At 37.4% G+C, this 27,931-nt stretch overlaps 2 protein-coding genes across 2 annotated transcripts in view; one reads left to right on the top strand and one right to left on the bottom strand.

The window, feature by feature from the left end:
- Positions 1-10,953, top strand: part of LRRC53 (leucine rich repeat containing 53) — a 15,422-nt gene extending 4,469 nt beyond the window's left edge. Inside the window, 5 exon segments of the mRNA XM_034644748.1 lie at positions 5,395-5,910; positions 8,623-10,204; positions 10,206-10,696; positions 10,699-10,771; positions 10,773-10,953. Coding sequence (XP_034500639.1) covers positions 5,395-5,910; positions 8,623-10,204; positions 10,206-10,696; positions 10,699-10,771; positions 10,773-10,953 — 2,843 coding nt within the window.
- Positions 1-27,931, bottom strand: part of LOC100478721 (serine/threonine-protein kinase TNNI3K) — a 292,736-nt gene that overhangs the window by 66,627 nt on the left and 198,178 nt on the right. Inside the window, exon 21 of the mRNA XM_019797164.2 lies at positions 16,273-16,382. Within this exon, the coding sequence (XP_019652723.1) occupies positions 16,273-16,382 (110 nt within the window). The remainder of the gene's footprint in view (positions 1-16,272; positions 16,383-27,931) is intronic.

Raw genomic sequence — 27,931 nt, 5'->3', positions numbered from 1 at the left:
GTGTGCCAAGCTCGTCTCCATGTTCCTAAAGTACATTAAATGATGCCTTTCCCAGGCAATTTGGGGACGTTTTCCAGGACTTGTGGAAGGGAGAGGTTGTCAGTAGATGTGGGAGGATGCTGACTGACTGGCACAGGGTGTAAGAATGTCCTGTTGAAGAGAAGCTGTCCAACAGAGGAAAGGGTCTTGGGGAAAGGGTCTTGGACCAGAATTCAAGAACTCTAGTCTTGGTATAATAACAACCGTAATCCTAGGTCAGTTGACTTGCCATTTAGACTTCAGTTTCCTTGTCTGTAGTTCAGGAATAGTATCTACGTTTTATCAATCATCCATTCGCCATGGAGCCCTGGGACATTCATTACAACACTAGAAATAGGGATTAAAAAGTGATGAGACGTTGTCTCTTTCCTCAAGGTACTCACACCTGTGTGCCCCTCTTTGGTATAGTAAGAATCAGTGGCTGAACCAGGTGCACGGGAGTTGATGTTGTGCCAATCACATGTGTCCTGCTCTATAGTGATTGTACAGCACAGTGATTCAGTGTATGAGCTCGGCAATTAGCTACCCAGGATTGAATCCTGGCTCCCCTCTTACTTGCTATGTGGCCTTGGGCAAGTTATTTAACCTCCCTGTGCCTTGCTTTCCTCCTATTTGGGGGTTTTGAATTCTTGTAAGATTTCTGTTTATCAACTCATTCATAAACTTGGCCCATACTTCCCCAAACCGACTAAAGAGGAGATAATTTTCAATTCTTTAATTTTTCTATGGTAGTTTAAACATTTCTTAACCATGCATCAGCTATTGTTGCCATAAAGTGATACTCAGTGTCATTAGTCAAAGAGCAAATATACATGAAATTTCTTGAGTTATCTGCCTGGATGTGTGTTTTCCCCCTATGCTTGCAGTGCATGGTGAAATCCTTTGCACTTGTGGGTAACCATGGTGATGAGGTGTGTGTGTGTGTGAGTGTGTGTGTGTGGANTTGTCCTGCTCTATAGTGATTGTACAGCACAGTGATTCAGTGTATGAGCTCGGCAATTAGCTACCCAGGATTGAATCCTGGCTCCCCTCTTACTTGCTATGTGGCCTTGGGCAAGTTATTTAACCTCCCTGTGCCTTGCTTTCCTCCTATTTGGGGGTTTTGAATTCTTGTAAGATTTCTGTTTATCAACTCATTCATAAACTTGGCCCATACTTCCCCAAACCGACTAAAGAGGAGATAATTTTCAATTCTTTAATTTTTCTATGGTAGTTTAAACATTTCTTAACTATGCATCAGCTATTGTTGCCATAAAGTGATACTCAGTGTCATTAGTCAAAGAGCAAATATACATGAAATTTCTTGAGTTATCTGCCTGGATGTGTGTTTTCCCCCTATGCTTGCAGTGCATGGTGAAATCCTTTGCACTTGTGGGTAACCATGGTGATGAGGTGTGTGTGTGTGTGAGTGTGTGTGTGTGGAGGGGGGGTGCCCCAAAGCTAGAAAACCAGAGGCTTGCAAATGACATCCAGGACTGAACTGATGTATTTTAAATATGTGCTATAAATAATTATTCCATAGCAGGTTTCCAGTGAAACCTGAATATCAGATTTTTAACTCCTGACAGTTACACTTTTATTCAGAATAGATGGAGACCAGCGTCAGGTCTAAACAATGGAATTACCATCGACAGTAATCAAATTCACTTGGAAGTGAAGTTAAATCCTCTCGGAAAGATAAATTATTTTAAAAACTGTGTAACCATGTCAGTAATTATATGTGTTAAGAAATCCTTTACCATAAAAGACGAAAGCAATAGGGCAGGGAGTTTTACTTTAAATGTACTAGAATGCGAGGACTCAAGTGCTAGTTCTACGGAATAATTAATAGATATTCCAGTAAAACCATATACAGATGCACACGTAAACAACATGTTGCGGGGTTCAAATAGATTTGAGTAACTCGGGATTAAACAAAGTGAAATATCAGGCTTCTTCACTGTAGCATTTTTCTCATTGTCTTTTGGTTTCTAATGAGTGTGATGAATCCTTAAGAGGAAGATAACAATGTGGAGAATTTCTCAAATTTATTTAACAATTAACTCTTTTTTTTCACAGAGGATTTCATTAAATTAGTGTTTTGTAGGGCATCATTTTGGAAATACTACAATAGACTAATTTTCAGTATCTTCTAGGTATTTTCTATATCTATTTTCAGAAAAAAATTACTAAAAACTTACATTAGTGTAGAGATGGATATAAATTCTGGAAGATTCAAAGGTTTGTTCAAAATAATAGGAAGCTTATTATGCATGGACAAATTCTGGTAAGTTATAAGTATGATTATACACATATTAAGTTATAATGTGTGAAAATATCATTATGTATCTCTCATCGAGTGATTGTTAAAGGTGCTGTTTTTAGGGGATATTTTTCTTTAAAAAATTCTGACTATACAGTTTATTCTATTAAGAGTCTACTCCTTCTGATGTCAAAATGTAGTTAATAATCTACACCTGTAGATTTTGGGGAAAAGACAGAACTATAATTTGACCCCTGATTCCCTTTCCTTCTTTGGCTATAGATAAATCATCACAATTCCAGGGAATATAAATAATCATATTCAGTGAATTTAAAACTAATAAGTGGTTATTTGGCATCAAACACTAACATCTTAATACATCCTATTCTGTGAATTGGTTGATGAAAAGAGAAAGATTTCATGAAGCTGTAACATTTCCAACAAGGACTTATCATTAAACTTGCTTTTTGTTGTTGTTGTTTTTCCAACTCAGAAAGATTGTTAGAACACTTTTTAAAAATAGCAACAATGCCCATGGCAATGAAAATTCAACCATCTTCTTAATAGCACGTTCAGCCTGCCTACAAGCTTCATTTGCTGCTTTTTGCTCTCTGTACTGATACAAAGTGACCATACCTGAGTGGTAGTGTGATGCAGGCATAGTTCGAGCATCAACAGCAGGAGAGTGAGTGGTTCCTCACCATTTAGACACAATTAGAGGAGAAACTTTACCCTATAATCAGATTAAGCCTACTCTCATTTCAATGGCTGATGCATGTGTTTAAGAAAATTTAGGTCTTCCTTTCCTTTATTATTTGGCTTAGTAACTGCATCAGCCATACGAAGTATTCTCTTAATGATTTTATTTTTTGGACTCCCCCACCCAACAGCTGAGTCTTCTAGGACCTAATAGGGCAATATTGAACCAAAACAACAGCAGTAGCAATCATAACCATAAACCACAATGACGATTAACTGAACCTTACTATTATCAAAGCACTATTTTAGATGTCACATATATTATCTCATTTAATTACCGAGTGGTATTAATCATCCCTGTTTGATAGGGGAGGAAAAATAAGGCTCAGAGGGGTTAAAAAACTTGCCCAAGGAAAGTGTCAGAACAAGGCTTTGAATCCTGAGTTTTCTTACTCTCTGTAAGACATATGGAATGTTTCTAAAATTTTATTATTTTTATATGTTTTTAAAATTTTAAAGCCAAAAGTCTTATTTGGGATTACCCTAGCTCTAGGCAATAAAATGTTTGATCTAAGTTTTGCTACTACTTTTTAAAAATGTTGTGTCTTTAATAGAAATTAAATTATTTCAAAATGTGATAGCACTAAAAATATAGTGTCAAAAAAATTAAAGTGGGGCCTATAAGACCTCAAGATATGGTAAACTACCCAAAGTTTGAGGGTTTTTTTTGTTTTTGTTTTTGTTTTTTTAACCAGAGATTGCTGTTCACTTTGGTTAATCTTCATCTTTAACAGAAAAATGAAGCAATCATGCCTGACATGCTCTCTTTTCTTTCAAGTTCAAAAAATACCATCATGTTTTCATTAAAGTTGTTTGCAGTGGAGGGAACCAGGCATGGTGCAGTCAATCAAAAAGTCTAAAATGCTGATGTCATCTTTTTCACTGTCCTCATTTCCAGAGTCAGGAAACTGGGTTCTCCAGGGGAACTGACTTGCCTAAGTTCACACAGCAATTTATGGACAGAGCTGGACTTAGAAAATGGGGCTCCTAACTTAGTTGATACTGACTCCATGTCTTCCTCATCACCATTTTGGGGATTTGTGAGATTAAACCACTCAGTGCATTTCATTATTAGAACTCATAAACAGAATCCCTTCTGTATATTTAAGAATAATCAATAAACAATTCTGGTGTGCCTGTGCCAGAGTTGAGGGTACTGGAGTTATAATGTTGAACAAGACTGAAAAGGTCCATTTCCCCTCCATGCTTAATTCTATCTAGCGCGGGAAGACAGTGAACAAGCAAGCAAGAAAGTGAGCACAATAATTTTATGCTGTTATAAGGGCTAAGAAAAAAGGAAATGACTGTGACTGAGAGGGAGTTGGGGTATAACTCAAGAGACTTTGGTTTGAACATCTAGGTGGTTGAGCGTGCCATTTGTCAAGATGGGAAACTGAAGTAGAAATAGGTTTGTCTCTGCATGTGCGTTTGAGTAACACTGCCCTTTACAATTTTATTCAGAGGATAAGCTATACATACATAGAACATGAAAGGGCAGTGCCAGACAGTCTGAGATTAGATGTCAGTCATTATTTTGTGGAGTTCATAGAAGGGAGAGAACTTCGCAAGATGGAAAAAAAAGCAAAGGTATCAAGAAATTTAGAGGTACTGATTTAGTTTTTAAAGGATAAATAAATTTCAAAAAAACCCCAAATTTCAAATAAGCAGAGATAGGAGAAAGCACTGCTGGTGTCACAAAGGGCACACACAAAAGTTTAGACATACCTACGACTAATGGATTGCAGAGTTTGAAACACAGTGCTTGAATAATGAAACATGAAAAATCAGGCAGAGGAGGGAGGTTATGGCCAGACTGCACTGAGTCCTGGATGCCCAGGAGTTTGGCCTTTATGCTAATAGAAAGTCAATGACTTTTTCTGAGGTAGGGGGTGAATCTTTAGGGATGATGAAAGTACGGCTTTAGGAGGAGGTTATGGCATATGGGAATTTCAGGGTATGTCCTAAATGTAGTCTATTTTTATTCACTATGGGATTAAGAAATAGGAAATTTGGTTTCCCACAGACAGAAGAATTTTATTGCAAGAATTATTTTATCTTGAATGAATCTCAGTCCATGAAAAAAGAAAAAAGACCTTTTTTCTACCAAAGACATTCCAGATGGTATTTTTCTTATAATTTTTGATAGCTACAAAGAGAGATCCAAATTAACCAACAGAACAGTGTTGATTAAATAGCCTCTGTCTGGACTGATATTTTTCTACATGGTGATAGACTTCCCACCCATTCTGATGCCCTTTAAGCCATTAACCTTTATATTTGTGGATTTCACATTTGGTGATTTATATGTTTCTTCCTTTGATGTTATCTTTTAATGGTCTCTCTATTTGTCACAGGAGCTGTTGGTCTCACTTGCCTAGGTTTAGTTGTATTTAACTGGAAACTCCGACAAGGCAAAGCAAATGAACACACATCAGAAAACCTTTGTTGCAGAACCTTCGATGAATCCCTGTGTGCTCATGAGGCAAGAAATTACCACGCTAAGGGATACTGTAACTGCCACTTAACTCAGGGAAACGAGCTAAAGGTCATGTCCACTGTGGGGTCTAGAAAGGAAACACCGCTTTTACGGGAAAACAGCCATCAAGCAGCACTGGCCTCTGAGTCCACAGCCCTTGACGGATCATTTAGAAACCTGAAAGGTAAAGACCATGGGGCAGACAGCACTTTCTTCTGCTTTGGTGGCAGATTGCTGCAGTCAGGATGTGCAGAGCCTCCTGGGAATATGGCAGCTTTTAATGAAGCAGGCTTACTTACAAGGTATTGTCCAAAGAGAGTTAAAAAGCTAAGGAATCATGAGCCTGGGGAAGTCCAACCTCAAACTCTGCCACAGCATGTAACAAGAACAATAGGTGAGTTGTCTTGTTTTAGGAAATCCCACTCTGTTTAAGTTCCTCTGAAAGACATAATCTCCTTTAATTTTCTCAACAGTAGAATGCTATAAAAATCATTGCGTATCACCAGTCTATCGTTCTTCTAAAGATACTAGATGTGTGTGCGTGCGTGCATGTGTGTGTGTGTGTGCGTGTGTGCATGTGTGTTTGGGGTAAGGTGTAGATGAGGACTCCCCCACCCTCAGAAGCTGAGAGTAAGTATATCTCATGCCTGCTGTAAAGTGAATTTTGTGACCCAACACCTAACAAGTTTTTTTTTTTAAAGAAAAGAAGGCTTTTAAATAGCAATATGCTGTTATGATTTATGGGAGGCTGAGTATCGGCTTCTATTCCAACATCCTTCGAACTCTAATGCCAATTCTGCAGTAAGCACCCTTCTCAGAGCATGACATGTTAGAAGAATGGGCCTTCTCATGCTAGTGATTCATTTCAGGAATGATGTCAAGACACACACTTTGCTTGCTGAGCTGTCAGGGATGATAACTTCCCAATCCAGGGAAAGTCAGGACTTAATTCATCGTCCCCATGTTGGGAGCCAAGTGAATCTGGCCGTGACATCTACCCACTGTACATGGGCAATGTCAATATTTAGATGGAGGCAATGAATTAAATGTCTTCCTTTTCCTTCCTGAATAGTAAGGTGATGCTTTCAGGCTCAGCAGTGAAAATTTTGACAGCTTCTCTGTAAAGAGGTTCCTGTCATTTATTTGAATTAGTTTACAATAAGCAGAGCTTTCTCTCAGAATATGAATGGTGGAGAGACTGCACCAAGAAATTCTCACCATGGGGATATGGCCCTTAAGATGGATTTGGCGACAACTGGAAAAGAATGAAACTGTATGTTATCTCATGTGTGGCATAAGGCAGGATGTGGCTTTATTCCATTGCATTCCCCAGACTCCACAGTTCTTACTAGTTTCTGGGGACTGATGATTTGACTCAAGAGAGGAATAGCCAAGAAAAAAAAAAAAAACAAACAACAAAACAAAAACACCTGCCATAGAAACCAGATCAGACTGGCATTATTTTAGAAAGAAATAAGCACTTACCCTTTCAATAGAGTCACACCTCAGGCAGATGTTTAGCTTTGTCCAATGCCTTAACTTTTCTGCGGGAAATTCTTATACTGAAGGGAATATTGTCTCAACCATTTAAAACCCAGTCCCTTGTTTTACACAGAGAACACATTTGTTTGTCAAATCAATACATTTACTATTAAGAAAGACTTGGAATTCTGCTACATGCCAGGCATTGTACTGGAGATGGAGAGGACAGGCATGGGAAAGAAAACAACCAAGGCCACATCTACTTTAGAACAGAAATCAGTAAGAGTCAATGTCACTCAGATTTTGTCTTCAAACTTGGAAACACAGAATCACAGTATTTCAGGAGTAGGGGAGATTTAGAGATTTAGAGATTTAGAACTAGTCCAATAGTTCTGAATATTTATCTTTGAGTCACAGAACTCTCTTAGAATCTGATAAAAGCCAAAATTCTTTCCCCAGAATAATTTTATACCACCATAAATTTTCCATCTAAGTCTTATCTCTTGATACCCATTGAGTAAGTAGCTTCTCCGAGGTCCCCCAGAAAGTTGAAGGCAAATCTTAAGAGTTAGATGCTAATGTAAAGCTTAGCTCATGTCTTCCTATCTCTGAACAGAAATACTTCCTTCCTTCCTCTGGATAAAACGATTTCAGAAGACAAGAGAAAGTATATTGATAAGATGTAATTTTAAACCTAATATGCATTGTGGTTAAGAGGGTAGGGTTTAGTGTCTGACAGACCTGGGTCAAGTTCTGTACATACCATTAGTGGACATGTGATGGGGGGAAAGCATTTCACCTCTCTAAGCATCTTTCCTCATCTGTAAAAGGGATAGGACAACAGGACCTGTCCAGTAGATCAGATCTCTTGTGAATATTAAATGAGATAATGCAGGTACAGTACTTAGCACAGTGCCTGGCTCTTAGTAGATGCTTAATTAATAGTGAATATTACTATTATTTTTGTCATTAGTATTATTTAACAGGTATCATTAATATCAAATTAACATGTACCATTTAAAATTCACAGATAGAGTTTCCTGTAATACAGACCAGGCCACTTCCAAAATACTCATTCACTTAACAAATATTTAATTCATACTATATTAAGTGATGGTAAATAAAAGAGGTATGGTCTCTGCTTTGATGAAGCCAGTAGTATCACAGGTATTTCTTTTTTTTGTTGAGGGTATCTGATGTTGGAAACCTAAACACTACCAAATATGGTATTGTGTTCTTCCTAATATTTAGTTCCAACTGGGAAACTAATGCAGAAAAAAATTGTGATGGTCATTTGAAGAGAGCTTAGATATTATTTATATTTAAAGCTAACCTAACCAACAACTAATGTAAAGATGTACAACTATGAATGTTTTTATTTCTAATTCTGTAACTTTTAAGTCAGCATCACAACCGATCAGAACGTGGTCATAAAGAGCAGCTTTGTAAACGCACTAAACTGCCCAAAGTCTTTTGTGGGTTTGGAGAAAAATTAGGACATATTCAAGAATTGCCATAATCAGAGGAATCATTTTTGTACCTTTCATAAGGTTTCTAAGCATCTGTTTGGTTGGGGTAATAAAACTCTGCTCTGTGCCAAATTTCTGCATTTATTGTTCAGCAGATATCAACGGTGACACATTTAGTAGAAGATATGCAACATCCGCTTCAATGTTGGCAAGAAAAAGTCTTGAAAAGCCTTTAACAAATGAATCATGGCAGCCTCCAATAGAAAAAAAAGACAATGGCTTACAACCTCACAGGCAGAGACATTTTATTACAGGCTCATCATCCAAGCCTTGTGAGCCTGAAGAACACTGTGTACAAAAGATCTTACAAAAACATAGATCAAAATATGATGATCCTTGTGGACTGTTAAAATGGAGCAGGCCTAGCTATTTCCAGCCAAACAATTCTCTTATCTGTAAGTATGTGCCCTGCGATCAATTTCAAGATTATGTGAAAGAAAAGAAGCCAAATCGTCAAGAACATTCAAAAGCCAAGAAAGAGCAAATCCAAATTAACAGTGCAATAGAAAAATTCCTTATGCGTGAGGACAACATGGAGTTATCAAGGTTATCAACAAAAATCAAGAAAACATATTCGCCTAAGAGGGTTAGCTTCTGTGATCCTGATTTAGTAGAAAAAAATAGTCTGGCGATGTCATCTAAAACATCAGCCCACTGGAAAGATCAGAAAAGTCAAAGTAGCCACCTGACCAACTTGGATCTCAAAAAACGTGGCAATTCTCAGGAGGGAAACAAAGGAGGAAAATGGCCTACTGATCCACAGATTCTGAAAAAGAAGAGAACCAATCAAACTGACCTCAAAGGGAAAATTAAAAAACAAAATTCAAGGATAAAATTAAACTCACACCCTTTTAGGAAAGTCAAAGTCCATCCAGAAAAATCCTTGCTAAAACTCCCAAAGAAATGCAAACAAGTATTGTTACTGCCGAATAAATTACCTAAAGCTTCTCAGAAAGAAGCCGATATAAACCTTGTGTCCTCTACAGATTTTCCCCAACAGCCAGAGAGTAGCAACTATGTTAAACTCACATCAGAGAACATGCCTCTCAAACATGCTCCAAAGCAGACCCCATATTACCAAGAAAACACTAAAAAGACTCCTCTCTTCAGTGCTAATGACTTACCTGTAGTCACCCAGAGCTGCGGGGAAGGCAACTGTCACCCTAATGGCCTCATTCCTGGTAGCAATTCATCAACACTGCCTCTGCCCACACCCATCCTAGCTGATCGAAGGCATTCAAGCTCTCAATTTTCAACTGAGCAAACTGAAGGTGCAACTCCCCTTGCATTGGAAGTGCGTAGGTATTTACCAGCTACTTGGGAAAATATAGAAAGTGATGTTTTACCACCCAGCATTTCCAGGGGGTCTACCGACCAAGAGGCAACAGAGCCCACTGAGTGCATGGAGCAGGACAAATCAAAGACAGTTGAGCCAAATCTGTTTTCTTCGTTCCTGGGGAATCAAACACAACTTGCAGGTGTCCACAAGACTGACCCCTATAAGGAACATACTTTAAATCAAAATGAAACTTTAAAACATGTAGAGCAACACTCAAGTCATGAACAACTTGGAAATGAGGAAAAAATGTTAATGACCGAATGGAAAATACCATGTCAAATTGTGGAAGGTTGTATCATGGATGAGGGAAATGATGTAGGCATAAAACTTCCTCAAACAAACTGAGGATTCCTCTCTCATTTCCTCTGAGACATAAGCCACAGGCAACCTAACATTGATGAAGACAGATTCTATTTCATATCAAAATAGAACAGAGACTCCCAAAGAAATCAGTACTTCTCTTAGTACTCAAGCCATTTGGAATCTAACCAACAGCAGCAAAAAAGAAATTGATGGCACAAATGCATTGCCCAGAGATGATGGCACTGAAACACTACGGATAAAAATATTAGGGAGAGAAGCAAAGAAAATGCTGGATGAAAACAAGGCAGATTCCAGTACATTAATCAGGACCACACAGATGACCTTAAAAGGCAGCAGAAAAGAAATGCAGCAAACTTGGGAAAATGGAAAAAGTGAAAAACATATGTTGTATGATTCAAGCTCTGCTGAGGCTACTATTACAGCTAAGGATTTGAGTATCACGTGTTCCCCTGAAGCTGAAAATAGACCTTCGTGTAGCGAAATAGATCTTAGAATTAACTGTAATATGCAGGTTTAGGAGAAGTTCAAAATATTCAACCAGATACAGGTAACAGTGCACATAAAGAAGGTGCAATGACAGTGGACGCACCAAGGGCTCTCCTCTTTACCAGAGTTAAAAGACATTAGTTTTGAGACAAAAAATAAGGTGCCTCTAATTCCTAGAAGAACAAATGAAGCTGAAAACTCCACTCCAAAACCTACACAGTACCCACCATCTGTTGATTATGCTAATGCATCACCTTTAGAGGCAGAACTCAACTAATAATCATTTTCTATTTTCGCTTTCTTCACAAGGACACACAAACACCCCCTGGTCTTTGCAAGCATTCCAAATGCATTATTTTGGAGGAAAATTCCGCAGTAACTCTTTGTTATCAATGAAATAAAAGTACATGACTGGATATAATGCAAAAATCAAAGATGGAGCCACAAGATATGTTTGACACAATTAACTGAGTTTGCTTCTCTAAAGAATGGAAAAATGGGAAAGAAAAGTTTTGCCTAGTTCTGGAAAAGAAAGCAAACATTAAAAAAAAAAAGCCTTAAGCAAATGAAAGATTAAATAAGAAAAAAGAACAGATTTACACTTGATGTTTATTTTATGGAAATTACTATACACATCTCAATTAGTGGTATTACAATATTGCTTTCTACACAGATGATTATATATTCATATTTGTGCCTGATCTGTTTTCCTAATTATGGTATGAAAATAAAAATTGAGCTTTGTTTGTTAACTGTAGTCTAGCTGATATGCATATTGGTACATTTCAACCATTTGCAACTGTTCTGCTGACAATTATCCTAGATCTTAAGTAGAGTTTTTTAGGACCCGTTATTTCTCTAAGAGAAAAGAATTAAGGATTTCCAGGGGTTGTAGGCTATTTCTGTAAATCCTGTAAAATCCTCTAAATCCACTAGGTGGGGATCTCGGCTTCAATCATTTTAGAAGAACAAATGGGGCTTTAAGATCAACACAATGGATCCTGAACAAAGGGAATTTTAACAAGCTTTATTGCCAATTGTTATTAACTTAAGATTTTGAAAACTAAATAATCTATTAGCATGTGAGCTTTCAAGGTTTGATCTCTTGAGTTTAGCATGTCACTGTTGTTTGGTGTGAGTACTCCTCCTTGTGCACAGGAATTAAATGTCCTTAAATATATGAGATTTAAAAGCGATAGTAGAATAAGCATCTCTCATTCAAAGCCACACTTATTGGAAAGATAGAGGTATACTCAATTTTATTTTTGATATCCCAGTAAAACATCGAAAGCATACCCTCATGGTATAGAATATTATATTTTACATTTCCTCGTGGGAAAAAAGGTAGTACTTTCTCTTCCCCTATATCTAATATTTTTTACATATTTTATGTATTTATGTAGATTCTAATATATTTTTATATAACAGGATCTTTATATCTACATTCGGCAATATTGTACAGCCTAAAAGACTATAGAACAATATAAATATTGCTTACACGCCCCACCCCGCCTATCTTCTGTTTTCTTTCCTATTCAGAATTGCCAGCAAATGATGTAACTTTCTTATTTTGAAACTCCCTAACCTTATTCCCTCTCTTCTTTCTGTTTTCTCCCTGGATTCAAAATTTCCTTGCTTTTAACTCCAACTCCTCTCCCCTCTATTTTTGTTCAGCCTCTCTGACTGAGCTTAGCTCCTGTGCCATCTGTCTGCCTCCCCTGATCCCACTTCACTTGGTTAAGCGTCTTTAAGGTGAGAAGAGCGTCTATGCCAACTTCTTGCACAATAACTTTATTCTAATTGACAGTTCCCTTAGTTTTGTAGACCAGGTTGGGTTTTTTTTAATCTCTTGGTAGCAATCTTTATTTTTTCTTTTCTATGCTTTTTTTTCTTTTTTTTCTTTTTTTTTTTTTAAAGCACCTTGCCTTAGGCAGACTGCTTGGCTTTGTTCTCTCACTGCCAACAATATCCCTGATACCTAACAGGCCTTGGGAGTACTCTGGTCACTAGCTGATTCTCAGAAGGCAGGGATGACAGCTCTCCTGGGCTACTGCCTCTTTTCCATTTCCTATATCCAGAATTTCACCTTCTTAGGACGTTGTTTCCTTTGAAGTAGTTCTCAAGTTTGCCCTTGCTCCTGAATCCCCATAGTAACCATTGTAGTCTTGGTGTTGTAATCAACTGGATTAATGCAATAGCAGCCCAGCTGGATGTTCTGACTTCAGTGTCTTTGGCTCCTGTTTCAGCCCACTAGCTCTCTGCCTTTGCTGGGCACAGATCGCCTGATGTGCTTGCTAAATGCAAAGTCCCAGGCTCCATCCTAGCCATTTTGATGCAGTAACTTTAGAATGGGACCTCAGAATCTTTGTTTTGAGGAATATTCCCGGGTAAACTGGAGTATGTAATATGCAGCCCGCACATTAAGAAACAATGCTCAACTATCCCAGTCACACTAGAAGATAATTCAGTGCCTGTCTCACTATAGGAACCACGTATAATTCTTTGAGTAAGTTATCAAATCTTTTCATACCAAATTCAGATGAATTTTCCAAAAAAAATTACTTTCATCATATTTCTGCACTGCTTTAGAGACAAAAACACAATTGCCTGGAATTTCATATCCAAATTCCCTATCCTGGTTTCCAAAGCTTTCCAAAATCTGATCTAACAGGACTTTTCCCACCTCTCACTGTTTTCCAACCAGCATTTTCCATTTCCTATAGGCTGCTGTTCTCACTGTCCTCTTCTATCTTTGTAGGTCTTGACTAAGAAGACATATATAGGAGATAATAATGTGGTTCAAATTCAAGGTGTGAGGCAAAGACAAATACGAAAGAAGGAATGAGTAGTGAAGTTGATAACCTAGAAAGCAAGGACCGGGAGAGCATGGTGTTAGTGTCTCAGATCTAAAGATGAACTTGTTTCAAATGATAGTATAGAGATCTAATCCCTCAGTGGCTACAATGTTCTCATAACTAATAAGTCCCTCCCTTGTGTCCTTTCTTTCAGTGAATTTACACAGCTTCTCTTTGCTTGGACTGTTTTTCTCTCTCACCAACCCCCTTTATTCAGCAACTCCTAATTATGCTTGTGATCTCAGTTCAAGTGTCACTTCTTCCAGGAAGCCTTTCCTGACCTATGCTATCTCTTTGTCCTTCACTGGCCAATTCCTTTAGTATGCATTCTCATCTAATCTTGTTTTCCTCATTTTGGTTTGTAACTATAAAATCATGTGTTTGCTCAATTAATCTCCGTTTGGCTACGAGGCCTTACTCAGGCTCCATGGAGAGCACATCTCCATTGAATCCCCAGCACTTGTTCCTGGGGCTGTGTATAGTAGAGACTCAATAAATCATTGTAGAAGGAAAGGATGAAAACTAGCCCATTGTTTCCTTTTTCTTCACCACTAAGCCTACTCACACAGTGAAGACCTTACTGGGCACTGTGATGATGTCTCAGGCACGTCACATCCAGCAGCTCAACTTCATAATGCTGAGATGGAAACCACAGCTAAGCCAGGGCTCACCTGACTGGCAAGCCCAGATATGGCTGGCTAGTCAGAGACTTTGCTTCCTACTATGCTTTTTCCCGTCCTTCTCCCTGAACTACATTCTCAGAGCCCAGGCCCTGGGCTGATTGGTTTTGCCACCTAGCAATAAAACTATCCCACTAACTGGGGGTGCCTGGGTGGCTCAGTCGTTAATCGTCTGCCTTTGGCTCAGGACGTGATCTTGGCATTCTGGGATCGAGACCCACATCAGGCTCCTTCCCTGGGAGCCTGCTTCTTCCTCTTCCACTCCCCCTGCCTGTGTTCCCTCTTGCTGTCTCTGTCAAATAAATAAATAAAATCTTTAAAACAAAACAAAACAAAAAAAAACCTTTCCCACTAACCATTTGATTTTGGGGCTCTTAGTATTTTTTTTAAAAACTTTAAATTTACCGTCCTTTGGCCCTAACCTGTTTCTCTTATTTCCTAACCTGTTATTTGTGACATCCATTCTACCCCCAAGAAATGCTTTTAGAAGTTGCTAATAACTTGCTTTTATCTCCAAATGAAAACTTCCAAATTACGAAGAGTCCATTAATAAAAGCAAAAGGGATTTCCTCAACTGTTTTTGGTGTTATACTTTATTTTATATACACCAAAGAAGGAAGGAAATTCCGGATTAGCTTTTTTGATACACTTATTCCTAGAAAATATGCCTGAGGTTCATATTGAAAAATAAGGAAAGCTTTTTCCAAACTATTTTAAGTCATAAATTTTAAGACAAAATATTTTTGGACACTGAAATTCAGAAGAGGGGTTGGAGGCTTTGATAAGCAATAGTGGTACTCGTTCATTTACTCAACAAATATTTTTGAACATCTGTTAGGTACAGTTCTAGGTGCTGAGGTTATAGCAGCAAAACAAAACAAAAAAGTCCCTGCTTTCTGGTAGTGGGAGAAGATTCAACACCAATAAATACATAATCTATCAAATGGGATGGTCAGGAGAAGAGGCTATTTCTTTTGAGATTACTCAGTCCATGTGCCTTAATAATCTTTATTTTTCTTCTTAAGAGTCTCCATGTACACTTGGAGGATTGGGTAATGACTTGGTTTGGGTTTTGCCTTTAGAAAAAAGAAGTGGGGAACTCTGCTTTTTCTGCTCCAGATCTGGACTGGGCCTTATTCTATTTCTCCTTTGGTGAGGTACTTCCTGGGTTAACAACAATTACACTTTTGTGAATTAATGTGAACTAATTCCCTCTACTCAGAGCAGAAGAATCAATGTGGGCTGATGTCAGAACACAAGGATTTCAACAGACAACAAGACATGCTGGCAGGGAGAGTCTTAGACCTTGTACTAAACCATGTTATCAGGAGAGAAGTTGTGGAAACTCCTCCTTTGTCATTCTCTGAGAACAAAGCAGACATCAAAATGCCTGGCACAGATAAGAAGAATCTTTTCCTGTAGACAAGTGGTCTGAGATTTCATTCTGGGATTATATGAGCATAACTCTTAATATTCTTAGGTCTATGATCATATTTAAATTTTTTTCACTGTTTACATACCCTCCCTTACTCCTTTCATAGCATCGATCCTTCTGATCCTTCCATCGTGCTCTCAACCACTTTATCACATAACCACTTAAAGGTTTAGGGAAGGACTAGGACTAGGCCTCAGGCCTCCTGCTTAAGCCAGTGCTACTAAAGACCACTTGTCATGGGGCCTTCGCCTGAAGGCCTGCCTCATGCTGAAAAGCCAACACAAATCCATCTTGTGCCAAACTTCTTTCTTCAGAAAATGACTAAGTATGGTTCAAGCGTAGTTAATAAAATTGCAGCTGAGATCAGACTGTGAGTCATCTGTCACACCCTGGTCTCTCTTTTGCTAATCAGTTGTGAGAAACATTTCAAAATCAGAGAGCGGCGGCAAAGAAATATGAGATACTCAGGCTTCTTGAGGCAATTAGAGACTAAAGAGCAGAAGGCAAATCAGTCTTCCTGCCTTGACAGTCTTAAAATACACACTGAAAGTAGACTTTGGAGTTACACTATTTGTGACAGATTTTGACCATAACACATTTTCTAAGAGGAAATAAAAATTACTCACTTCAGGACATGCATTCCACCCTCGCATCAGCAGAGACGATATGGGCTTGGGGATGGAATAGCCAATGGGAGGTCTGATATGGTGGTAAGCCATGTCAGCTGCAGCAGCCGCTATAGACCAAATGATCATGTCAGTTCTGAAATTCACATAGTTACTTCAAGAAACATATGAACAGACAACAAAAAGTCATCAAAAATCAATCTGTGCAACATTAGCAGAGATTCAAAGATAGCTCTATGCTGGTTTTTTTTTAATGCTTCAACAAAATGTTGGATAATTTGATACTATAAGTTTGTCTTTATAATTATCCATTCATTCAGTTGTTCATTCAACAAATTGTGAGCTGAGGGAACATGAACAGGATCAAAGAAGCATACAAAAGAACATACAAATAGCAACCAGTTTGGTGTGTGTGTCTGAAGTATAGGGTATACACGTGATGTTATAGGAAGTAAGGACTGAAAGGCAAATTGGACCAGACTGTACAATGTCGTAAATCCCAGGCTAAAGAGCTTAATACTGTACTTAGCAAAACATGGGGTGCCACTGAACTCTGCATTCGGAAAGCACCTCTATCACTTGGGCAAAATAGATTATTTTTTAAGCTTAAATACCTTGACTGGTTATAAGAATATTGGGATTTTAAGATTTACTATTAATAAAGTGGTTATTATTTGCTGAACTTTGTTAGATACTTCAAACCCATCATTTTAGCTAATACCACCTCTTGACTGAACTCCCTAGTGTTACCTGTCTGCTTGGATTTCTGAATATTGCTCGTCTCAAACTCCCCATTATGGTGTTGTGATTCTTGGAACTTTGCTGTAGATTCCTGACTGTTGTATGTTTCCCTGTTCCGCAGCCAGTGATTTCTGTCACTCTCTTGGAAACCAAATTCATAGCTACTTTTATTGAACATATTTTGTATCAGGCAACATGGTAGATACATACCTAAGCTTTTTCAAACCTCCCAACAATCATTCGAAGTAGGTATTTCTCTCTCTCTCTGTGTATGTGTGTGTGTAACAAGTTTTTAATTTGTGAAAACATTAAATATAATTAGTGATTGGTATAGCCTCTCGTTCCAGATTCCACGCTCTCTTCAACCACTTCACATTGGAAATACTTTGTAAACAACACCTGAGGCTCTTTTTAGTCCTCAGAATAATTGCTCTGCACCAGCAGGAGGCTGAAGTCCCAGGATGTTGACTTCCTGTCTTCTAGGTTGTGATGTCATCAACATCTGTTTGTACCTTAATAACTTTTGTGATATGACCTATATAACTAACTACTGCCTCTCCTACACTAAGTTTGCTCCAATTCACTTCTGTTTATAGATCTACTAATTTAGTGAAATTATATGTAATGTAACTTAATCAACATTTTGCTTTATGGATCAAGTCAGAATTATCTAATTTTGACAAATGTAACATTTGTACCTGTTTTCTGTAGAATTTTAGAAACATAATTAGAATAAAATCTTATTCAGAAAAGACAATTGTTAAAATATTTTGAGTATTTCTTATGCATTCTTTCTAACATTAAGCTCATGCCCAATCCAATATATGATTATGTTGTATTTTTCCCCTAAATATCAACATTTTCCCAAGTTATTAAAAGTTCAGGTTAACACACTTTTAGTGACTCTGTGTTCTGTATGATTTACTTAATCATTCCTCAATTTTACGTTGTTCAAATTTGGGCATAAACTCTCCAAAGTATATCTTCTCCAATATGGCTTTCCCAGTTTCACATACTATGATATTTGAGGGCTGAGATGAACATGTCAAAGGACAGAACTGAAGACTTTTGATACATACTGATAAACTGTTTTTCTAAAGAATTGTACTAACTCATACTCTCAGTCGCCAATGTGTAAGAGACTTTTCATTACACCTGCACCAGTATTAGGCTTTCTCATTTTATGAAAGATTTTGCTAATATGAGAGGTAAATATATCAGCTCATTTCTTATTGTTTAAATTTTATTCTTTGATGAATAGTGAGGCTTAATATTTTCCCAAATATTTATTGGTTATTTGTATTTAAAATTTTAAATTCATTTTCTTCGCCTGCCTGGTATTTTGATATTTCCTTGCAAGAGCAGTTCTAATTGCACAATGGTTCCAGGTTGAGGGCAGAGTCAGGAATTCCATTTCTGCTTTTGTTTTCAATGCCATTTTAGAATATTTGCATTGCTACATTTGCCAACGGTTTCTAGCCTCCATCAGCAACAGTTATAGTTGCTGACGCTAAGAAAACAAAGAAACAAAAGACCATCAAAACGTAGTTAGCAAACTTAACATGACTTACAAAATGTATCTTTTGTGTCACAAAAAACTAGGTGTGCTAGGTTTCTCCCATTGGCTACTCTTGACTACTTTTAATTCATTTTGGAATGAGGTAAATAAATAAGCAAACGAACTAATGCTTAATGATCATAGATCTTCAAACTCTACTTTTTCACCTTATGACCATTTGGATATTGTTGAGCTGGTACAGCGATAAGCACATAAGCCAGCGTAGTGAACACATTTAAACTAATTATACATATCCTAATGGGTGGGGAGGGACTATTCATAAAGTGAGTTAAACTCAGATGCAGGTGCCAAATGTGTCCTCTGAAACCTTTTTAGACTCTGATATCAAGTCTATAAAGTTACTTGTTTGCTTCTTGGCACTGTGTCTAGAAAATCAGTTTAAGATGAACGATATTTAATTCTTCATTATTCAAAGTAGATTCTGCAAGGCCTTGGCATCTCCTTCTCCCGTTTGCTTTGTGCACTCTTGGCAGTGATACTACTCATTAGCACCTCTGCCAGAAAGTGGGCAATGCAACATGAGGGGTCATGCAATCGAGATTTGTCACCTTTGAGATTACTTTGTCAGTCTTGCCTAAGTGGCCATGCTACACCAACAGCTGGGAAATTTTCTGGCATTCCAGATTCAGGAAAGAGACTGTCAGCCCATTAATCAAGTTTTTTAACTTGATTGCTCCATAAAATATATTAAATGATGTATGTACATATTGGTTTCTACTTTTACAAGTGAAACTTTGGTATGAAAAGAGAATAAGGCTAAATTTAAAAATATCAATAACTATTTATTGAGCACCTACCATTTCTTCAGCCCTGTGACAACTACCAATGATTTAGTGAAACTTGTAATCTAGATTTTAGAGTAGGACTGTCTCATAGAACTTTTTACAATGAGGGAAATGTTCTGCAATGTTCAACATGGTAGCATACGCCTATTAAACACTTAAAATGTGGCTATTAAGCACTAAAAAGGTGTGACTGAATAACTGAATTTTTACTTCAGTTTCAGTTAATATAAATTTAAATTTAAATAGCCACGTGTGTCTAGTAGCTTCCATAGTGGACTGCACAATAGAGCATAGATTTTTTTCCACTCTCATTATCCTGAATGAGACTTAAACAAGATTTTGTAAGTCAGCCTCAAAAGTTTATATAACCATGGTATTGATTTGTGGATTCAAGTTCCTTATTGTTTATTAATACTTTATCAAGAAAAAAAGGATATGACTAGAGATCGTCAACAGGCATTCAGAACATGTGATAACCTTCATTCACTTATTCATGTGATCAAATGTACCGAACATTCCATGTAAATGCTTGATAATAAGCTAAGAAAAACATAAAGTGTTAGGCTTTTTACTAAAATTTGGTAAACGGATGAGTAATTATTAAAGAGATGAATTACTGGACTGGAAAGTCCCTACTTTTTATGGTTCAGTCGCAAATTCAGAGAGGTGATCCCTTTTTCCTGAAATGCTCTTTCACACCCTCTTTTCCTATGTTACATCTAGTGTCCTTTAGGTCTTAGCTTAATGAACTGTCTCTGGGTGCCCTTCCTATGTACTCCCACAGCACCTGGTACTACAATAGCATACATTATATTATACTGGATTGCCTATTTATTCTCTTGCCTCTGTAAATAGATCACAAGCTCCTTGATCTCAGGAACTGTATCTTTCACCACTGTATCTCCTGTGCTTAGCATGATGAAAGGAAATTAATAGGCACCCAACTGATATAAACCAAATGAATCAATAAATGAGGTAGTTCAAAATATGATTTCACTGGAGATAATACAGGTCATGGTATAGACGACTCGGTAAACATTTATTGTACAAATAAATAAGGATTATGGATTAATGCCAATTAATATCTTGCTCATTATTATGTCTTTAGGACAGAGCATAATGCCTAGTCACCAAGAAACACCATAGGATGACTATGTTTAGATTAATATTAAATTATGACATAATTAGGTAAATTATTGAGATCTGGTAGCATATGTAGTTCATTGTCTTATCTTTTTTTCAGAACATTTGGGAAGGGACTTCTATAAACTGAAACAATATGACAATTAAGAAATGCCCTTAACAAGGAAATTTGGGGGCCTAATTCCCAGTTTGGCTTTGCCTTTAACTCTGTGAGAGATCCTAATTAAGCTAATTTGCCTCTGTGAGTATTAATTTTTGTCCATGTAAGATGAAACAATGAGGACACATATAATGGCGATAAGCATGGGCTTTGGGGATAAGGAGCCATGCACTTGAGTCTTGACGTCCCTCTTACTAGCGCGTGATATTGAGCATATATCTTATCCTAATAGAACCTAAACCACAGGTTATCGTTAGAATTAAAGGAACTAGTGTACAGAGAGCATCTGGCACATCGTTGGTTCTCAATAAGTGTTTGCTGCTGTTGCTGTAATTATTATCATCCACTGATCCCTTTTAGTCTGAATCGAGAGAACTGGATACCAAAAACATTGTGTATTTTCTGTTCTGTTTGACCAGAAGTCATAGTTACTTTTGAGGTTTTTTTGGGAGTATGAATACCAAGTAAAAGATTGCACTGAGTTACTGCAAATTACAAGACTGCAAACCATCTCATCTGTCACCAGCCCCAGCTCATAATGTAACATGGCCACTGTGGAGAAGATGTCTATGCAGCTCTTCATGGTGAATTTAATTGGCTACATTGCTTGTGGATAAATTGGTAGTAGATTCTGAATTCCTAAATTAAACTATCACTCTTATGTTTTATAAAAATAAATCTAGGCATTCGTATAAAGAAAGAGCAATAAAGTACAATATTTTACTTGTAAGCTTTGACTAAGATAAAACTGCTAGGATGTTTTTTATTTGGTTTTATTTTTTTTTTTTCCAGTTGTGATTGTGTGTATGTGTGTTTTAAAAAAACACAATTGATTCTACCTCATTGTTTTTATGGGTTGGGCTGTGGTGAAACAAAGCAAATGCGGACCACTCTCCCAGCAAGAGCTGAGACACATTCTTTGTTAAACTGACACTTTTCAATGATGTATCACCAGAGCATATAGCATCTGAGAGAGACCATGAGATTGCAATCTTGAGGCTGCACTAAGAATGGCTTAATTTTTTAAACCACATCCCATTCTCATTACAGACTGTCAGAAGAATAGATTAATTCGCACCAGTGTCTATTCTCATTGCAATCTTTGTCAGTGTAATGAAGTATTGGAATGTTAATATCAGCTATGTTCATAGAAATATCACCATCCATTGGACCGATCCGATCTCTCCAGTGATCTGTGTAGTGATTGGCTGGCTCTACTCTTCTTGGTGATAAACTGATGAAGATTAGCACAGCAAACACAGGATTTCAGAACTTTAGTTCACTCCTATTTTCTTATCACTTGTCAAAGTGTAGTCCACATCATCAGCGTACTTATGCCTTTTAAGATTATTATATTTAGGATGCTTTAGGGTCCTAATCATATATGGAGAAAGAACATAATCATCTAATATTTAAACAGGGTAGCAAACACAAATGGCTACAAATATGGGATCCTGTGATATAACTGTGTCTCTAAATGTACTTAAATTCTTATTTTTTTTTTACAATCATATGTGAAAGAAAAAAAAATTGCCAGCCATATTTGGCCCCAATATTACAGTTTGCAACTCTGAGTTAAAACCTCAATACGAAGTCTCACCAAAATCTGGCTAGAATGAATTGGCAGATGTTCTTAACTTGCTGCCATATCCGAGACTTAGATACAGGTTGGCATAAGGAATCCCAGGACACAGAGTTGAGTCTCCTTGTGAACCAGCTAGCATCACATAGGAAAAGGAAAACAAGAGGCTTTCTTCTTTGGCTTCAAACTATAATCTGAAAGTGATCCACAAAATTTGGTACCTGGTTATAAGGGAATGGGATTGGATAAAATACATATTGATGGATTAATTTATCCTAGATGTCTTCTTTAGTTTTTCATGATATATCAGAGGAGACAGACCCAGGAGAGACATAAAATCTGGGAAGCAGGTGTTGGTTTCTTTCTCTGAAATGTATCCAGTACAGCTCTTGTTTGCCAGGTCATACCAGCTCCTTTTTCATCTTGCCTGGTTCTTCTCTCTCTGCTTGGCTTCACACCTTGGCTCCTTCTCTCCCTAATCTTGTCACTTCTCTCACAAATCTGCTTTCTCCCTGGATCCATCATCCTCCTGCTGGCTCAGCCAGAAGCCTGGAAGTTATCCCTGAGTCCTCCCTCTCCCTTGTGCTCCCACCTCAACCCATGGGTAAGTCCCATTCAAATTTCCCACAACCGGCCTCTCCTAAGCCACAACCCTAGTTAAGGTTTTATGCATTCTTATCTAGACAACCTGGTCTCCTTGACCCTGATTTCAAGCCTCTTCAATCAGACTTTGCTTTGTAGCAAGAGGGAGCATTTGAAAACAATAATAGCATTGTATTATTGCCCTGCTTAAACTCTTGCAGTGACTTTCACTGTGAACACACAAGGCCCTTCACTACCTAGCTCTAGGTTTACATTTACAGCGTGTGTCTTGTGATGGATTCCCTTGTATTCTCTGATTCATCCCTGCTGAATTATTTGTGTCTCTCTCATGCCTCTGCACCTTGCCCATACTGCTTTCTGTTGGAACCCCTTCTCTACCTCCCCACTATTTCTCTATTTAATTCGTTTTCATCTTTTTGAAGTGCAGGGATCATCTCTTCTCAGATTCCTTCTCTGATACCATCTTCCCATTTTCCAGGTCTGGGCAGGAGACTCCTCCAGGGAGCATCTTTAGCAGTCTGCTTCTGTCTAGTTGGGACTTAACCTCTGCTCTGTACTATGAGGGCCTGAGAAATGCTCTAGTCTTTGTTTTCCTCTTAACTCTAGCACAGTTCCCAGCCAGAGGAGCACTCAATGATAGCCTAACGAGAATAATAATAGCTAATATTTATTGAATGTTTCCAATTCCCAGTCACCATTCCAATCTTTTGAGGTAGGTCCTATTATTACCCCCATTTTAAAAACAAAGTGAAGTATAGCTAGGTTAAGTACCTTAAGTACCTTGCATATAGTTACAAGGCTCATGTTCTTACACATTATGCTGATTCTCTTTAGCCCACATGGTGTTAGCCTGAAAAATGCTTTCTTAAAAGTTGAATCAATTGCCAACATTTAAAAACCTTTAGACTTTTTCTTTTCTTTTCTTTTCTTTTTTTCTTTTCTTTCTTTCTTTTGAGAGTGCATGCATGGAGGCATGAGGCAGAGGGAGAGAGAGAGAATCTTCAGCAGGCTTTACACCCAATGCAGAGCCCAACATGGGGCTTGATCTCATGACCCGAGGTCGTGACCTGAGCCGAAATCAAGAGTCAGAGTCTTAACCGAATGAACCACCCAGGTGCCCCAAACCTTTAGATTTCTACACAAACACACAGAAATTATTTTATATGGTAACAATGAGCAGTGATCTCTACATTCCTGCATGGCACTATTTGGCTGGAACTGGGTAGCAGCTGTTCCCCTGGAGTCAGAGCATGTGATTTCCTGTCCATCACACTGTCTTGTGTAGAGTATTTGCCTATTTCCTCCTGCCCTTCGGGTATTTGGTCTCAGGTACCCATTGAATGCTGGATGTGATGGCTTTTTTGGTTCTTTCTAAACCTGAGATTATAAGGTTAATTTGAACATATCCTATGCAAAAGAGACTCTAACTTCAAGTCCTTAATGCATACCCACCACTTGCATAGGCGTCAATGCCAATCTTTGTGTTCCACTTTTCTATTTCTCCCAGGAGATAGGGTACTACTAAATCCAGAAGGATGAGCCATGTGTAATGTTGCTACTACCATAATTGATAATGCTGTCATACATTGTAGTCATGGATTTGTTCCTCTTTGTAAATGGCTAATATGTAGCTTATATTGAATCTGATGCTTCATATAATTTATTGCTGAACATATGCTAGATTGCCTAACCAGTGCAATGATATAAACAGTCTCATTTCTTGATGCATGGTCACTGTCCAACTTTAAAAAATTCAACATCTATCATAAACAAACTCTCTTTCCAATAAAGTACTATAAATTCTAATATCTGGGATATTGGAATCAAGTTATTCTTAGGCAAGATTTTTAACTGTTTGATTATATAATATTGTCTCTCTAAAAAGGGTAAATATTTCTGGGGGGTCCATGACAGAAGTGATCTTATCTCTTCAAAATATTCACTGTATAATTAGCAAGGGATAATGGAGTAAAGAAAATTCCAAAACTGTATGAGTAAAATATGATAAATACTATAATATATGATGACTTGGGGCATGGAGGAGACTGCATTTACTCAATATTAGAGAATTACAGAAGATGTTTTGGGAAGAAGTGATATTTAAGCTAAGATCTAAAAATTAATTAGGGATCATATGACGGAGAGTGAGCAAGAATGTCTCAAAGAGACTAATGTGTGCACAGACAGGGAAGTGAGATGAAACAAGTCATGTTGGGGAAAAGAAATAGTGCCCTGTGGCTGGAACATAGATGAGAGACTGGAAGTGGCAAGAGGTAGACCTGGGCAGGAAAGTAGGAATGTATAAGTGTGAGGCTTTGTAGACTGTTTCAAGAAAGTTTGTTTTTATCTTAAGAGCAAAGGGAAAACACTGGAGATTTTAAATAAAGGAGGCCAGATGATCTAACTTGAGTTTTCAGAAAGCTAAACCTAGCTATAGTATGGCAACTGGTGAAAAGAAGATGATGAGAAAACCTGGAGATGAGGACACCATTTAAGATACCATGCAGAATTCTATGCAAAATAAGGAAGTAGCAGTGGAGAGGAAGATAAGTGGAAAGATTCAGGAGATATTTAGAAAGTAGGACTGAAAATAAGGAAATGAGTGTGAACAAGAAAGGAAGAACAGGAGGAAAAAGCAAAAGAAGAAAGAGAAGTCAAGGATGACTGGAGTTTTTATATGGGCTTTCTGGAGACGAGTGTCACACGAATATAGCATCCTAGGAGGTCCTGATCTTGTGTTAGTTACACTTTGCCCTCATCTCTCATCTTAACAGTTGCAGAGAGTTTTCAGTTTACAAAGTTCAGTCACAAATATCATTTCATGTGATCCTCACAGTAATCTTTGTGGAGTCATCACCAACTGCATTTCCAGAGGAAAAGTTTATAAAAGTGCCAGAAGAAATGGGACACACTGAAGGAAGCAAAAGATGGCTACAGTGGCTGGAGCACAGGACATGAAATGATCTGAGCAAGGTTGGAGGTACAGAAACACGTAGAGTGGTGTAGGGCCTGTTAATAACTTTGAGGTTTAATCCTAAGGACACAGGAAGCCATTGGATGATTTTAAGCAATAGTAACATAATTGGTTTTATGTTTTTTAAACACCATTCCAGTAGCTCTATAAGGAGTGGAGAGGAAGGGCGGCAGAATGAAAGGAAAGAAGTCAAATGGCTATTGCAGGAGTTATAGTGATAAAGACAGCAGCTTCGACTAGCATGTTGGTGGGTGAAATTTTGAGAAGGAGATAGATTTGAGGTATATATCTCATCACTTCTGTTTTTTGTTCATTTTTGTTCATCAGTCTTTGCTTGTGCAAGAAGACAAGAAAAAGATATAAAAACACATACAGATTGAAAAGAAACTTTTATTAACAGACCACAAAATCATCTATGTGGAAAATCTCAAAGAATGTAGAAAAAAGCTACTTGAATGAGTAAGTAAATTTAACAACTTTGTAGAATAAACTAGGTTGATGGTTAAAAATTAATTACATCTCTCTTCTAGCAAAGAACCACTGGACATTGAAATTTTAAAATACAACATGTATAATAGTATCAAACACAAAATCCATAGAGAGAAGCCTAAAAAATGTGCAAGGGTTATGCCACAAACTACAATCACACTGATGACAGAAATTAAAGAAGACCTAACTGAAGGGAAGGCTATACCATGTAGACTGACTGGCAGATTCAGTATGCTTAAGTTGTCAGTGCTTCCCAAATTGATCTGTAAACTCAGTGTAATCTACCCAAAATTCCAGTGGGCTCTTTTTTTTTTTTGGTAGAAATAAACAAGCTGATTTAAAAAATTTACATAGAAAAGCAAAAAGCCTAGAAGAGCCAAAGCAATTTTTATAAAGAAGAACATAGTTGAAGGATTCATATGACCTGATTTCAAGACTTAACTGTAACCTTTCAATATAATATGGTATTAGTGTAAGGGTAGACATATATCAATGGAACAGAGTCCAAAAATAAATACACATATATGGTGAATTGATATTTGACAACAGTACCAAAATAATTTAATGGAGATAGGAAAGTTTTTTTCAACAAATCATGCTGGAAAATTAAACATCCATTTTAAAAAACAAATTTTTTTATGAAGAATTTTTAAAAAGATTTTATTTATTTATTTGAGAGAGGGAGAGAGAGAGACAGAGAGCCCAAGCAGGGAGAGCTGCAGAGAGAGGGCTGAGAAGGGAGCCCAATATGACACAGGGCTCCATCCCAGGACCCTGGGATCATGACCTAAGCCGAAGGCAGATGCTTAACTGACTGAGCCACCCACACTCCCAAAAAACAAATTAACAAAAGAATAACAAAAGCTCATACCTGTGCCATTACAAAAAAAAAAAGAACACAAATAGATTTTATAAATATAAAACCTAAACCTTTTTAGAGTTCTATAAGAAAACATAGGATAAAATCTTTGTGGCCTCAGTGATGCAACCATATTTTAGAAAGGATACAAAAATATGTGATTTAAAAGTTTGATAAGGTATACATCATTGAAATTAAAAACTGCTTTCAAGACTATGAAAAGGCAAGCCACAGACTAGAGAAAAATACTTTCAAAACGCATAGTAGATGAAAGACTTTTACCTAGAATCTAAGAACTCTTACAAGTAAATAATAAGGCAAACTGAACAAACACTTTACCAAAGAAAGAGGTATGAATACACATAAACATGTGAAAAGATTATCAACTCATTAGTTGGTAGAGAAATATAAAATAACCCTACAATGATATACCATTACATACCTACTTAAATGGCTAATATTTTATTTTAAACAGGCTGTAAAAAAAAAGTCCTGGCAAGGGTGTGTAGCAACTGGAATTCTAATCCACTGCTGGTGGGAATCCATAATGGTACAGACACCTTAGAAAAACTCTTATCATAAGATCTGGTAATCATCTCTTACATATTTATTCAAAAGTAATAAAACCATCCACACAAAGACCTGAATGGTTTTAGTTATCTTATTCACAGTAGGCCCCAAATGAGAATAATTCAAATAATCATCAACTCGTCAATGCATGATTAAATTGAGATACATCCACAC

Source organism: Ailuropoda melanoleuca, chromosome 2 (genome assembly GCF_002007445.2).
Source record: "Ailuropoda melanoleuca isolate Jingjing chromosome 2, ASM200744v2, whole genome shotgun sequence".
Classification (NCBI taxonomy): domain Eukaryota; kingdom Metazoa; phylum Chordata; class Mammalia; order Carnivora; family Ursidae; genus Ailuropoda; species Ailuropoda melanoleuca.
Note: the sequence above shows the minus strand (reverse complement) of the source record. Positions and strands in the feature narration are given on the sequence as shown.